The sequence below is a fragment of the Sorex fumeus genome, unplaced genomic scaffold (assembly GCF_029834395.1).
Source record: "Sorex fumeus unplaced genomic scaffold, SorFum_2.1 ptg000003l, whole genome shotgun sequence".
Classification (NCBI taxonomy): Eukaryota; Metazoa; Chordata; class Mammalia; order Eulipotyphla; family Soricidae; genus Sorex; species Sorex fumeus.
In genome coordinates, this window is record NW_026606060.1 from 42,193,802 (window position 1) to 42,209,991 (window position 16,190).

The 16,190-nt window shown below is 45.4% G+C and overlaps 1 protein-coding gene across 1 annotated transcript in view; it reads right to left on the reverse strand.

Moving 5' to 3' along the window:
- TMCC3 (transmembrane and coiled-coil domain family 3) overlaps positions 1 to 4,104 on the reverse strand; it is a 307,813-nt gene extending 303,709 nt beyond the window's left edge. Inside the window, exon 1 of the mRNA XM_056116474.1 lies at positions 4,054 to 4,104. Within this exon, the coding sequence (XP_055972449.1) occupies positions 4,054 to 4,062 (9 nt within the window). The 5' untranslated portion in view covers positions 4,063 to 4,104. The remainder of the gene's footprint in view (positions 1 to 4,053) is intronic.
- Positions 4,105 to 16,190: the final 12,086 nt, after the last annotated feature.

The window sequence follows — 16,190 nt, forward strand, 5'->3', positions numbered from 1 at the left end:
GGGCACCAGTAACTGGTGTCCACTCGAGCAAATCGATGAACAATGGGAGGACAGTATTACAGTGCTACAGTGCTACCCATCTTCTGAACCTTCTGGGTCTGCAACAGAAAGAGTTCTCTGGACACAAAAAAGAAGAATAAAGCATTTAGTGTGGGAAGAGAGCAGATAAGAAAACCAGCTCTGGTGGCACTGCCAGAAGGTTTAAAGCATAGGGCAGTGGTAAAATTCCATTTGAGCTTTTCCTCAGAGAAACCCAATTACTGGGCACCCTCTATGCTTCGGCTTGAGCAATCCCTATGCACCTCTCTACCCTTCAGGAAAACCAAATCAAAGTCGTTTTCCTTTCTCTTCTCACAGCAGGCCTACCCTTCCTCTGCAGACACTGATTTACAACAGCTGGAAGGTTGCCACATGCATCCGCCAAACTACTTCATTACCTGCTGCTTCCAAACCCCAGTTGGTCCAGGGCAGAAGCAAGTAGTGTGGAGACAACAGCGTGTGATAGCAAGAGGCAGACAAACCCAGGGCCTAAGTCTAGTTCCTTTGTGTGGCTACAGAGCCTGGAAGAAAACCCTCCTCAACATTGATGAGATACCTATCCTAGCTGGAAAAGAGGACAAGGCCTAGAGATAGTAGAAGGGGCAAAGTGCTTGCCTTGCAATATGGCCAACTACACTCAATCCCCAGTACCGTATATGCCCCCCACACAAGAACTGCTAGGGAAGTGTTTGCTAACATTAACATCTTTGTTAGCACAGTGCTCTAACCAAGACTTTTCCTTCCATTTTTACACACATACTGTAGCACTGTAGCACTGTCCTCCCGTTGTTCATCAATTTGCTCGAGCGGGCACCAGTAACATATCCATTGTGAGACTTGTTGTTACTGTCTTTGGCATATTGAATATGCCACAGGGAGTTTGCCAGACTCTGCCATGCGGGTGGGATACCCTCAGTAGCTTGCCAGGCTCTCTGAGAGGGGCGGAGGAATCAAATCTAGGTGCACACACCAAAAATTTGTGATCTTATGTATACATTAGGGGACCCCTACCTCTCCTTTATTACAGCATCCGCAAGTTCCCTTGACCCTGCTTTCAAACTACCACCCCTGTCAAAGTGGGTACACTGGTAATGGGTGTGGTGTTGGAATTATGTACACAGGAAACCAACATTAACAGTATTGGACATCAAAGAACTTCAATCAGTTAAAAAAAAAAAAAACTACCTTCCCTGTCTCTCCATCACCCTGAACAAGAATGTGTCTCCCTTCCCCACTATTCTACTCACCCCAGAATTTATTCCACACCAAAGAGCCAAGCTTCAAAAAATATAAACCAGATCTTGTCCATCATTCTATCTCTCCATTTCAAATTCTCTAATATTCCTTTCCATAAAAATTAAAATCCAGAGGCTGGGGCTAGGTAGATAGTACAATAGGTAAGGAGCTTGCCTTGTACATAGCCAACGTAGATTTGACCCTCAGCACCCCATCCTTCTAGGAGTGATCACTGCATGCAGGGCCAGGAATAAGCCCTAAACACCACTGGTGTGCAAGCCCCACTAAAAAATAAATAAATAATCCAAGCACTGAAGAGATAGTTCAACAGTTAAGGCACTTCCTCCTCCACATTCAACACCCAGCACTGCAGTTCGTCCCCTGAGTAGCCTCTGGTATGATCCCTGAGCACAGAGCCAGGAAGAAGCCCCAAAGCACAGCCAATGGGGCCAAAAAACAAAACAAAAATTCAAATCCAATTTTTGAATCCTAGCCAACAAGACCCCAGCACATGCGGTCCCTGCCTATGTCTCTAAACTCCCTGCATTCCGCTCTCCCCGGCCCAGACCCAGTCCCCTCTGCTAATGAGTCTCCTGCTTCTCCTGTAGGTCTATTCTTTTCCTGCTTCTGAACCATCTGATGTTCCCCAACGGGGGCCACTCTTTGCCCTGAACCTTAAACTTCTTTTCATCATGCAATTCACAGAGAATCCTTGGAAATGCCTTCCATGGCCACACACATGAAATGTAACTGTCCAACACCCATTTAATGATCCTGCTTTATTTTCTTCACAGCACTCCTCACTGTCCGAAGTAATATTTACTATTTAAATTCTCAATGGAAAGATAGCCCTAGAAAACAAGGACTTTGCTGTCATCAGACTCCCAGAGCTTCCAACAGTGTCTACACATAGCATGTATGGGTGCCTTATGATGATTAGATGATGCATGTTTAAAACACAGATTGCCTGTTTGGGTCCGAGTTTCACTGATCCTAGCGTTCCAAAGCAAGGTGCTGCCTTTCAGCGGACACCTGTGTCTTTCCTCCTAAAGCAGACAGCATGCAAACCAGTTTCACACTGGTCAACTTCGCCACCCCCACCTCTACATCTTAAATCTCCTTCTCCACAGAGGTCCTCAAACGTTTTCCTTCCTGCTGCCCCCCCCCCCCCCCCCGCAGCCCCTTGCCTACCAGTTGGTCCCTAGACTCATGTCATGACCCTTGTATTTCTGCAATTTTCATCAATGACCCTCTGGGATATCCTGGAGGCCCCTATTTGGGAAATATTGCTCTAAAGCACCCTACTTAAGTGTGCAGAGCCCATCCCAGCAGATTTCTTAATCGCCCTTGTGGGACTGAGTATAAAAAGATGGTTGCTGGCCCCCAAATTTAGACTTTAAACAACCCTACTGTTTCCATTGTTGCTGCACCACCAGACCCAGGCACGCTATGCTACCTGCCAGCTGGCTGGAATCCTGTTCTCCCCAGAAACACCTGAGTACGTTTGGACTTCCTCCAAAAAGGTAAGCCAGGTAAATTTCCATGTCCGCTCACTAACAGATTTTCCAGTAGCAGCAGAGGCCGATTTCTACTTGCTCTACATAACCTTTAAAATACCAATGAGAGGCGAAAAGAGAAGAAGGGGGGAGGGGGAGAGACTTCATTCTTCTACCCCGGCAAAGGGCAGAACAAGGCTTCCTTTGAAGCAACCCAGCACCTGAGAGGCAGAAATCTTTGAAAGGGCCACTGGGCAAGAAGCCTCACTCCAACCCCGGTGGCAGGCTTACTCTACTTGTGCTTGTTTTTGCTATTTCTTCCTAAACGCTCTGTCCCTTCAAAAAACAAAACACAACACAACCCACCTCATCCTCAAGTTTGCTCAGCCCCCACACTGTCACGGGCACCGGTTTCAGGGGGCGGGGGCAAGGGGGTACTGAGTAAACCTCTTCAGTTTCCCTGACTCTGTCAGTACCAAGATTATGCATTTATCTAATGGACGCAGAGTCCGTCCCTAAAGGCTGGAAAGGAACAGGCAATCTAGAACTCTAGGCAATGCACACTTTGCTCTAAATCTGCTCCCCCAGACGGTAAGGAGGAACCAGGCTGCGCGGGGTGGGGCAAAGGGCCAAGCTCTGCAGAGAGAGATAGGTGCCAAGCAGCCCCCATTTCCCAGGCAGGGCGTCTCCTGAGTTGGAAGTCCAGCGGGTTGAACTAAGTTTTCCCTCTGAGAGGCCAGGAGAGGGAAAGGCGGGGTGCGCCTCCCACCTGCTCCTTAGGAAAGCGGCCAGAGCGCCCCTCGAGGTCTCTGCGCGGGTTCCCCAGCGCCTCGTACACTCCCTCGGGCCTTCCCACGCCTGGAATAGGAGCACTTGGGGATCGAGGGATGCTTACTCGCCCCCACCACCATCTACCCCTCGCCCACTCGTCCTCGCCCCCCCCCCCGAGGGGGGGCTACCCCTCCCCTCCGGCGATGCCAGCGCCCAGGGCGCAGCGCCGACGCCCAGCGGGCGGGAAAGTTTCCGAGGCTCCAGGGGACGCGGCGGGGAGCTGAGCAGCCGCAGAACGAATCGTGCAATCGGGTGACAAGGGTTCCCCCCGAAATTCAGAGACTGGGGGATTGGGGTGCTGGGACGAGCGACCCCCTCCCCCGACGTGTCCACACTGACGCCCCCGGGGCGGGGCGGAGAGACGCGGCCGACGCCCCCCAGCTCCGCCAAGACGTGCGAACGGCGCGTGTCTCCGGGTCGCGGGGGTCCTTGCCGGGCGCGGCGCACTCACCTTCCGCATGGTGCCGGCGGCGGCGTGGGCAGCGTGGGCAGCGGCCGGGAGGCGCGATGGGGCCCGCCGGGAGAACCGCACACGCGTGCGCCGCGGCCGGGGAGTCGGGGAGAGGGCGGGAGGGCGGCCTCTGCCGGGCGGCGCGCCCAGCTCGGGGACCTCCCTCCGCACAGTCGCGGTGACCTAGAGAGGCCCCCCGAGGCCCGGGGCCCACCACCACCCCCGCACCCTCAAGCCCGGAAGGTTGGAAAGTCAACTCTGAGTCGCACCCAACCCTTCAGGGAGGTGGATTTCGAGACACTCCTCCCACCCCCACCCCAAAGGGAATGGGTAGAAAAGTGAGTGACAGTTGTGGCCACTTTTTTAAATGCTCCTCCTGAGGCCTGAGAGATGCTACCGCGGGTAAGGTGTTTGCCTTGCATGCCACAGACCCGGGTTTGATCCTTGACATCCCATATGAGTCCCCTGAGCCCACCAGGGAGGATCCTCCCCGAATGCAGAGCCAGGAGTAAGACCTGGGCACCGCGGGGGTGTGGCCAAACAAAAAGAGTTCCCCTTTGGGTCCAGTTGGATGAGGGTGTCCCTGCAACTCCACATGCTTCTGTCAGCTTTTTTGTTTTGATTTGGGGCCCTACCTGACGATGCTCGGGGTTACTTTCTGCTCTGCACTCAGGAACCACTCCTGGAGGTGCTCGGGGGACCCTATGGGATGCCTGAGATAGAACCTGAGTTGGCCATGTGAAAGTCAAACGCTCTAGCTACTGTACTATCACTCCGCACACCCGCTCCCGCCACATCAGCTTTTCTGAAAGTCCTGAATATTCGTGACTTGGGGGTTGGGGGGGACACGGGGAAGGAAGGTGAGGAAAAGTGGACGAAAGACCATCTCTTTGAAACAGAGACTTCTGAAATGTCAGACCCCAAGTTCTGATGTCGGTGGACCCCAAGGGTGGCTCACACGAGTCAGGAGAAGAGAAAGACGGTCACCCTCTCTCACTCTGCCTCTGCCACCCAGGAGTCCCTGGGAAGACTAGGACCGGTAAAGTGTGCAGTGAGCCCCTGCTCCGACGGGCCTGAATCCTGCCAGGCCCACAAGGTGGCCGTCAGGCGACACCTGAAGTCCTCTTGGTCTTCTGGGCGCAGAGTTGATCCCCACCACCCGATTGCTGGGGGGTGGGGCACGACTCAGGCTGGCTCCCCGATTTGCTCTTTGCAGGAAAGGAGAGGCCAGTCCCAGGCCTTACTCAGGGTTTCTAGGATTCTTGTCTCCCTGGCAGAAAAGAATTTCAGGAGTAGACAAGCAGTGAAGTAACAGATTTTATTTGGAGATTTTGGGAGAGGAAGAGAAAGGGGTAAGCGGATAAGTGTGGAAATGGAGAGTAAGAGAGTAACACGCTCAGAAGGAACGCTGGCTTCTCCAGAAATCGAGAGAGCCTTGAATGGGCTTTTGGGTGGGGCTTCATAGGCTCTTGGGGTCATCTTGGTCCGGAAGTTCTGGAGTCTTCTCTGGGCTGATCCACCAAAAATTAATCGGATTGAAAGATGCAGATGTGTCTGATGGCTCTCCGGTGAGGGATCAAATTTCTTCCGGGTCTGCTGAAGGGCTGATCAGGTCTTGTTACCTTCCCAAAATTTTGTTGATCTAAATTTCATTGCCAAGGGCCTTTCCCTGTCTACCTGCCTACAGCATATTCCCCCCTAGAGATTTCACCACCTTAAATCTTTAAGGGAGAATGGTTGAAGGTCCGTCTTCTGGAGCTGCTTTGTGCTGACAAAGGGGCGCTGACCCTGCCTACAGAAGGGGTGAAATCTCAGGCTACCTTCATTTAGTAGGGCCCTGGCAATGAAGGATGAGTTTTTTGCTATCACCATCCGAAACAAAAATCAAATTGATTAGGCTGAAGAATCTCATTCAAGATATTAGACGTTGGAGGAATAAAAGGCTCTCTCTGATCTAGCAAGGGCAGAGTGGTCAACAACTTTAGAAAACATCCTATCTGGAATGGTAAGACAGAAATTGAAACAGCAGAATCTGAAGCAGCAGAATCCCATACCTATCCCTATGATCATAAAAATGGAAAATAATAATTTCTCCAGCCACGTTCATCCTCCTCCAAACCATGAACTGATCTGGTCCCAGTAACTTGGAGAGGAATCCTCAAGAGCCTGTACCTTTGTTTTCATGTCATCTAGGAGGTTAGAAACATTTGCAGAATAATCTGGGATGTGCACACAGCACTCAGTTTTTATGACGGCACAACTTCCTCCCTGAGCAGCAGTGAGCATATCTAAGGCCATCCGATTTTGGAGGATTGCCCTCCTCATTTGAGACATCTCCGGGTTAATGAGAGAGAGAGAGAGAGAGAGAGAGAGAGAGAGAGAGAGAGAGACTGTCATAGGTGTCATTTAATGCCTTTTGCATATACTTTGCCAGGGTCTCTACGTGCTCAGCAACGTCTTCTATTCCTATTTGCAGGAAAAAGAAAAAACCCAAATGTTCATACCAAGAAAAATTGACCTAGTCCAGCGGTGGACCATTTGCTGGTAGTTAGTAGGTTTGTGCGGATGGAGTGTCTGCACATGTCTGCCCTGCATCCAGGCAAAGCCTAAAATGCATCTGCCACTCCATCCAGGAGGAAGCCAGGGCCATAAGTTCTGCCCGCACAACCAATTAGAACCGTGCGGTGCTATCCATCTAATTCCTGGCCTCCTTGTCCAATCTGTTGCGAACCAATCAGTGGTTTGTAGGACTTGAATTTGTTCACACATGAAGGGTTGGAGCCATCACATATCTAGAGAACAGGTGTAATATTTAGAAGTTAATGGCCAGCTCTGTTCCCAGTATAATGGAGCTTTCTTACTCAGAGTCCCTGTTGAGGGAGCCATCCACATGTATTGATCCCAGACCTGGTAAAGTCCCCCTTCAGTGTATCTAACTCTTTCAGAGGGTGCTGTGAGTTTTGATGCATTTGATAACTGTTCACTTTATGGCTCTACTCGATTGCATACAGTTACACTTTGATTTTATTGGGGGTGAATCCACATTCAACAAAATAAGCCTTAAAGACAGTGGACAGAGTCAGGTCAGCTGAGACTGAGGTTGCAGAGAAGGGAGGCGACAAACCACAGGGGCCCTAGAGGCTTCCTTCCCACTCTTCCGGTTACAAGGAGGGAGGGACCTCTTTCTCTAACCTCTTTTCCAGACCGAGGTTTCTCTGGTGGTCCTGACTGCAAGAACCTGGGTGGAGAGCTCAGAAAGTAGCGCACACTTGGTCCAGTTTCATCCCCAAGTGTTGATTAGCCCCATCTGTCCATGTCTAATACCGGCCTTGCAGTGTCTGCTAAGATTGAGAACATGACACTCTCCACTTTTGCCTTAATGGGGTGTTGCTCTAGCTTTCATTAGCCAGGGTCAATCCTACATAATTTGCACCTATCAGAACCACCGCAATATCAGCAGATAAAACTAGGGCCAGAAAGATAGTACAGGGTGAGAGTGCTTGCCTCCTGTGTGACTGACACTTGTTTGACCCCTAACCCCCCAGCACCTCATCTGGTCCCCTGACCATAACCAGGAGTGATTGCTTGAGCACAGAGCCAGTTAGAGTAAGCCCTGAGCCCAGCTGGGTGTGGCCCAAAAAACAAAACATAAACCAGGGAAAGGAATGTGGGGAGAAGGGATATGTGTGTATATGGGGTGGGGGAGGGGTCACAACCCCATTACTACAGAACTCTATCTTCCTGCAAAAACTCAGGGCAAAGAAAAACTTCCTTTTCAGTAATGACCTCTCCACTCATTCCAACTAACAAGAAGGAACTCAGATGATTGAGGGAGACAGGGAGAGGAAGCTGAGGGAGTAATAGCCTTAACTTCCCCATCATGAAAATGCTGCACACTCCTGAACCGGGGAACAAGGGTAGGATGGAATAAAGGGTTAAGGGTCTTCCAGGAAGAAATCTGGCCCTTCTCCTGTCTAGTGCTGAGCAAAGTACATCAAACAGCACAGAATTTCAGGCAACCTGGACACAATGCAGGAAGGAAAAAAAAACCCAGCCTCCCTCACAAAAAGATCCTATGTAAGCATGTAAGGACAATTTGAAACAGCTGTGACAGGTAAGGCAGAGAGCAGTGCGAATGCAGAGGCTTGTGCTGGATAGACATTTCATTGCATGGATGCCAATTATTCTGGCAGATCACCTCTGTCAAAGAAACACCCTTATAATTTTCTAACATTGATGGTGTCAGCAGCACTACAGAAACCAAATATTAACCAAACTAAATACCTTTATGATCCAATGACCAATAACATTTTGTCTGCCAGCACAAGAAGAGAAGAGGTGAATAATGTATTAGAAAACTAAAGAGATGAACAAAACCAGCTAACCCCCTTTGACTTTGACTTCTTAGCTGCATAAACTGGGAATTTTCCTCCCTTGGTGTCAATTTCTTCAGGTTGGACTTCGATGTTTTGTCTTTGGGAAGATAATTCTTAGCAAATGTATTTCCTTATGCACCAAGTGCTTTGCCGAAAATACCACTTTCAACAGAACTCTGAAATAAGAGTTAATAACAAATAAAAACACCACCTTCTGAAATAAGTAAACCAGGATTTTACTTTCAGTACTTTTTCTAAGGCTGCAGAGATTGTTAGTGCAGGATTTGGACTCGGACAGTCGGATTCCAAGACCTTCCCACTATTCCCTAAGCTTCACTGTCCTCCAGAGCTTTGTTTCATAGGAAAGGTATTCTGCAGTCGGAGAGATACTACAGGGGCTGGAGTGCTCACCTTGCGGGTTTGATCCCCAGCACTGGATATGGTCCCCAAGAAGTTCCAGGAGTGATTCCTGAGTGCGTGCAGAGCCAGGAATAAGCTATGAACGTATCTGGGTGTCACCCAAACCATACTCCCCCACGCTAAAACCAACCTTACTGCCAGAGAGCTCATATAGAGGTGCTTACCTTGCATGTGCAGCCCCTAATTTAATCCCACACTGCATGTGGCCCCCTAAGCATGGCCAAGAGTGATCTCTGACCATCACCAGGTGCAGTCCCAAAACTAAAAATAATTTTTTAACATTTTTTAAAGAATAGATTTTTTAAAAAAATGAAAGAGGAGGTATACAGGGCTGGGGCTGTAACTCTAATGGTATAGCGTTTGCATGCCTGTGTGAGACCCTTGTTTAATCTCCCACACACACCACACACACACACACACACACACACACACACACACACACATGCACACACACAATATAGTAATAGAAAGATTTTCTGGAAATAAAACCTTGAGCCTTGTCATAGATCATTTTAATCTTGTTGTCTCTGAGTTTTAGCTTCCTCATCTGTAGGATGAAACTTCAGGCTAAACAGATGCACCAAAGACGTGTCCCAAAACAAAATTCTAGTTTTAGAGTACTAAAGTAAGTATTTTGTGCTCACCATTTGGGGAAATCCAGGTCAAAGCCATAGTCCAGTGGGTAGGGCCTTTACCTTGCCCATGGCAGATCCAGGTTTGATCCCTGGTATGCCATATGGTCAACAAATGCCAGAAGAAATTCCTAACTGCAGAGCCAGGAGTAACCCCTGAGCAGCGACAGGTGTAACCCAAACAGCAAAAATAAAGGGGAAAAAAACATTGTGGGAAATAGTAACCAGAAGGTATAATATTAGTGGGCATCATTACTCATGTCCTATCTTAATAAAGCCCCTGATTTTAGGTTTCCTCTGCTGTTTTCTTTGACAATCTTTTCTGCCACTTTCTAATGAATCTTCTTCGCTTTGTGAATGTAGTATCTAATCCAATTAATGTTCACTTCTTACTGAACCTGAATGAGATCCCTGGTGTGAGAATGCCTGTTCCAGTTAAGTAATTGTTGGAGTGATCTTCAAACATTTGTTTGACTCCCTTCAGAAACCAAGACAGTTATTCAGCTGTACCAGATAAATGACAACACAGCAGATGGTAGTGGGACAGTCACACTGTCACCTATGGAAATCCCCTTGTTTCTAATGCGCTCAGCTAACTTGGTGAACCCAAGTAAGTGAAACTTGTTTGAATCAGATTTTCCTCTTTTTGACGGGTAATTATAAAGAGGAGGGAGTTTTTGTTTTGTTTTGTTTTTACATTTAAGGGATCTTCAAAATTTGTCAATAGGAGTCATATCTCTGTTTCATATTATCACATCTCCATTAGTTCTGTAAACTCAGACATTATTGTTTCTTAAAAATCACAGTTTAGAGACTGGAGAGGTTGTACCACAGATAGAGCACTTACCTTGCATGCCACCACTCCAGGTTCTATCCCCATCATCCCACATGCTTCCCTAAGCACCGCAAGTAGTAAGTCCTATGTGTAGAACCAGGAGTAAGCCCTAAGTATCAACTGGTATGGTCCCCCAAAACCAAAACAAACAACAACAACAAAAACATTGTCCAATCCATTGCTGATAAAAATGTTGACTGCTTCAACCTTTTTGGAAAATATGGACACTTCTCAAAAAATACTAAGAACTGAGATTCCATATAATCAAGCAATTCCAATTCTTGGAATCTTCCCAGGGACCTAAACACTGTATTCAGAAAAGACAATTGCACCCCTATGTTCACTGCAGCACTGCTCACAATAGCCAAAATCTGGAAACAACCCAATGTCCGAGAACAAGACTGACAAACTGTTGTGTACATATACACAATAGAATACTGGACTATAAGAAAAGACAAAAATATTCTATTTGCTGTCAGGTAGATGAATCTGGAGAAGTATCATGCTGAGTGAAGTCAAAGAGAGAGAGACAAACAGAGAGAGAGAGAATGATCACATGTTGGAACATAGGAGGGGATTAGCAGTCTAGAACAGTATCTGAGAACTGATTTATACAACTGAGCTTACCATGGTGGAGTGGGGGGAGGGAAAGATTTGAAGAAAGGAACACACTTAGATGGAGGATATGATATTGGAATATTGCTCATATAAAAATCTGTCATTAATAGTGCCATGCCTAAAGTTTTTTTGTTTTTGTTTTTAATGTTAAAGCATTGTCAAGATGTTTACAACTTTGCTTCTTCTCTTTCCCCAAGAAATCTTAAGGGGACTCTGTGGTTAGGAAACCAAACAGACTGACTTGAAATTTATAGTTTGGAAGAAACTGCCTGGTTGTTATTGGGTCAAAAAATAACCTTAAATACTTGCACATTGATAAGGACCCCTAGGGTCCTGGCCAGTACTATTTGGTAAGTGGAGACATATCATCGAGCCTTTATGGACCTCTACTCATCTTCTTCCTCATTACCAGACTCAAAAACACACCCCTGGTGGCATTCCTCCACCATTTCTGTACCTGTACTGTATGTTGAGTCTGTTTCTCAATTTCACATGTGCACCATTACCATTCATGAATATGCACAAGCTGTTACAAAACCCTTTTAGGGACCCACGGTGGACAAGCAGGTCTGAAGCAGGGACACAGAGAGAATTAAGAGACAGACTGGAATGGACAAAGTGCAGTAAGTAGGGCATTTGACTTGCACACAACCAACCTGAGTTTGAGCCCTGGCAATCCCTATGATACCTCAAGCTTTCCAGAAATGATCCCTAAGCACAGAGCTAGGAGTAAGATTTGAATAATTCTGGGTGTGGTCCAAAACAGAGAGAGAGAGAGAGAGAGAGAGAGAGAGAGAGAGAGAGAGAGAGAAGAAAAAAGTGTCTGGGGTCAGAGGCTAACAATTTCACAGAGAGCCTCAACTGAATTCCAAAATTCAATATTAATCGCTTAGAACCAGTAATTATAAGGAGAAAAACAATATTATTTGATCAAATGCCACATAATCTATCCAGGCTAGACTTTTACACATCCGAAAGCCTTAGTATATCAGGATGAACATCTTTTGTTTTAGTTGGGGGAGGGGTGTTGTTGTTTGGTCTTCCAAAATGTCTCTTTTCTATTCAGTTATTCCTGTGCTTTTTTTCAACACTGACTAACGCTTGAGGCCTTTATTTTTTCTTAATTGTGTAAGAATATTTGGTTGGTTACAAACAATATTATTCAGCTCTTTGATCTTCATGCTAAGTGTCCATCTTTTTCTCATAGAATGTAGAAAATTTTCTTGGAAAGTAGAAGAGAAAGGAAATAGTGCCCATCTTATATACATGAGAAAGTATAATAGAGCAGAGGTCATCAAAACTTCTCTTTTTAATTATTAATGTGCATAGTAATTTCATATAAAATTGAATTAAAATGATCCAGTTTATAATTTCACATGAGCAGTAAAATAAAAATGAGTAGTTTGGTCTACTTTTATAAGAGTAGATAAGAAATGTTACCAATTGGGGATGGTGTAGTATAGGGAAAAATAGTGGAGGAAAGCTGACGCTGATGGTGGGATTTGTGCTGAAATATTATATGCCTAAAACTCAATAACTTTGTAAATTATGGTTCTTTAATTAAAATTTTTAAAAAATTAAATAAGTGTTACCTTATTAATCTGTAATATAATACTATTATTATATATTATAAATATAAAATTTAAATAATATAAGATATTATAAAATACTAATACATTTAGAAATGCATTAGTAGTGAGATAATATTTTTCTTTGCTATATGCTTAAATTATAATCTTTCAAAAGATACATATCAAATATCTACATTGAGGGACACACATGATTTTTGGTCCCATTAATATTTCCTTGAGTATTAATTATTGAGTAATAACATTGAGTATTAATATTTCCTTGAGTATTTCCCCTAAAGAATAACTTTAGGGGCTGGGTGGCAGTATAATGGGTAGGGCCCTTCTCTTGCACATGGCCAACCCATGTTTGATCCATGGCACCCCAAATGATCCCCCAAGCCCTCTAGAAGTGTTCCCTGAGCACAGAGGCAGGAGTAAACCCTGAGCAAGGCAGGATATGGCCCCGAAACCAAAACAAAATTAGAAGAATTTTTCAAAGAAATATCATGATTATAACCACATATACCGAACACTATATTTATATTGAACAACATGACAAGCCATTTTACATGTATCAATTCATTTCATCTTTATAAGGCCCTACCACATTGTTATCATCGCCGTATATTTGGAAACTAAGATTTATAGGGATCAAATGATTAGTCAAAGTTTACGTAGTTAATAAATAATTTGGTTCTAACCTAAATCTGCCTGAATCCATGATGGGATTAATCAATAAGAAACAGGTACTAATGTTATTGCAGACTCTGAAAGGAATAGAAGTGTAGCAAAGAATTTTATGTACAGTAACTCTGATTCTCAAGTATTTATATTTGAATAGAAGGATTCTAAGAAAGGATTATTAAAGAAAATTAGTCATTCGCTTGGGAGGAAAAGGGGATGATATTTTTAAGTAAAGAGTGAAGAATATTCTTAATAGGGGACCATAGAATGAGCAGTAACATAGAAGTGATGAGAATAAAAATACCCAAATTTCCCATGGTGTCCTGGGTTATGTAACTGTGCTTATGATGGCCAATGACTGAGAAACTGGGATAGTCATCAGAGGATCATTAGAACTATTCCTTCCATGTCCTTTATTGCAATATTACAATCACTCAAAATATTCAGGGTAATTTATTTTGCTGTAGAAGTTTCTGCCTGACTGCTATGCAATTTATTTTTCTCTTGCCTGTGTCAAGGACTGCTCAGACTCTCTAAACCACAATCTAGAAACTGGGAACCCTCCCCTCATCTTTTTAGGGGGTGGGAGGAGATGAGAAGCTGGCCTAATGACAAGAGATGGGGTAGAAAAAGAGTTTACATGAGTCTTCATCTGAAGAATTTAATCTTTTATTCCCACTGAGATCCTAAATCAGTGGATCCCCAGTGAACAACTTTAGAATACAAAATTTACCCACCATTCCACCCCTACTACAATAGACTTTCTCCATATTTCTTCACAGACTATCCAAACATATGTCTCTGAAATCTGTTAACCTGGTATTTCTTCTGCTAGACTGAGCTCTTTAAAGAAGCGACTGTCCCCCGAGTTCGATTCCTCCACCCCTCTCGGAGAGCCCGGCAAGCTACAGAGAGTATCTCGCCCGCATGGCAGAGCTTGGCAAGCTCCCCGTGACGTATTCGATATGCCAAACACAGTAACAACAAAGTCTCCAATGGAGACGTTACTGGGCCTGCTTGAGCAAATCGATGATCAACGGGAGGGCCTTTACTTTACTTTATCACAAAATTAGTGCTCCATACATTTAATGAATGGATGAATAATCAGTCACTGTCACTGCCCTCCCGTTATTCATCGATTTGCTTGAGCGGGCCCAGTAACATTGTGAGACTTGTTACTGTGTTTGGCATATCGAATACGTCACAGGATGAATAATCACTTGATATCCCGTTACTCATCAATTTGCTCGAGCGGGCACCAGTAATGTCTCCGTTCATCCCTGTTGCGTGCTAGCGTAGCCCAATGGCATCTGCTCATTCTAGGAACACAAAGGGCCTCAAACCGATCGTTTAGGGTCTTGATGAAGAACTCTGACCATCTCATAGGTGGGCGGCCACGCGATCTTTTGACGTCCCATGGAATCCAGTTGGTAATGACTCTAGTCCAGTGGTCGTCTCTAAATCTCATTACATGTCCAGCCCATCTGATTTTCGATGCCTTGGCAAATGAGACAGTGTCCCTGATTCTTGAGCATTAACGGAGGTCGGAACTCCAGATTCTTTCTCTCATTTGAGTGAAACGTGATACTCCAAGCATAGCTCTTTCGATTCCTCTTTGAGAGACCCAAATAGCATTCTCATCCTGTTTTCGTAGGGCCCAGGTCTCTGAGGCGTATATTAATGCAGGAAGAACAGTGGAATCGAAAAGATTTGCTAGGAGCTGGAGGTTCTTTGTCCTCTTAGTTATTTCTTTGACATTCTTGAAGACGTTCCGAACTGCTCTCTTCCTTCTGCACAACTCAGGTGCCAGGTCATTCATCATGTTGACTTCTCGACCTAGGTACACATAACTGTTGCATTCGAAGATGGTCATTCTATTGAGAGCAAATGGAAAGTCAGGAACAAGACTGTTTCTCATGAACATTGTCTTTGTGAGATTCAGCTGTAATCCGACCTTTCCACACTCACGGTCAAAGTTGGTCAGCATTTATGCCGCTTGGCTGATGTTTGGTGTTATTAGAACGAAGTCAACAGCAAAGCGGAGGTAGTGTAGTTGCCAACCATCTATCACCTTGCCGAACCCCTCTCTTGACATAGATGATCACTTCTTTGTAGAATGGTGAGATCCTGGTAGTGAATTCGTAATACAGCTCATGGAGGATCCTGATGTATTGAGTTTGAATGCCCTGATTGGCTAAAGCTTTGATGACTGCTTCTGTCTCAACAGAATCAAAGGCCTTCTTTAAATCAATGAACTTTAGACAGAGCGGCATCTTGAACTCCCGAGAAACCTCAATGAGCTTGGTTACTGTGTGGATATGGTTGATTATGCTGAATCCTTTTTGGAACCCAGCTTGCTCACATGGTTGTCCTTCATCTAGCGTTCTGCCAATCCTATTCAGGATGACTCGAATGAACAACTTGTAGATGATAGACAATAAGCAGATTGGGCGATAGTTGCCAATGTCGTGAATGTCTCCCTTCTTGTACAGTAGTACAGTCCTGCTAGTTTTCCATTGGGATGGAACCTTGCATTCAGACAGGTAGTGTGTGAAGAGCCGAGCCAGTGTTTTGATGTGTACTGACAGTAGGTTCTTCAGGTGTTCAGGTCTGACCTTGTCTGGGCCAGGTGCTCTTTGTTTCTTTACTGACGAGATGGCATGTCAGATTTCAGAAGGGAGAATGTTGGGAATGACATATCCATCCTGCGGAATTTGGTATGTGAACAGGTGGACGTGGCTATTAAAGAGATCTCAGTAGAAGTCATGAATATTCTTCTCCATTGCCCTTCTGGAAGATGTGGTAGATCCATCAGAATGTCGGAGGGCAATCATCTTGGTCTTATAGTTGGTGAAGGACAGGTGGGCATTATGAATGCTTTTCCCAGCTTCTGACGCATCTACCAGCACTGCTACTCTTCTCTCTTTGAGGTCTTCCTTGATTGCTTCTCTGCACTGCTTTGCAAGCTCAGGCATTCGCTTGTGGTTGCCTGAGGCATGCG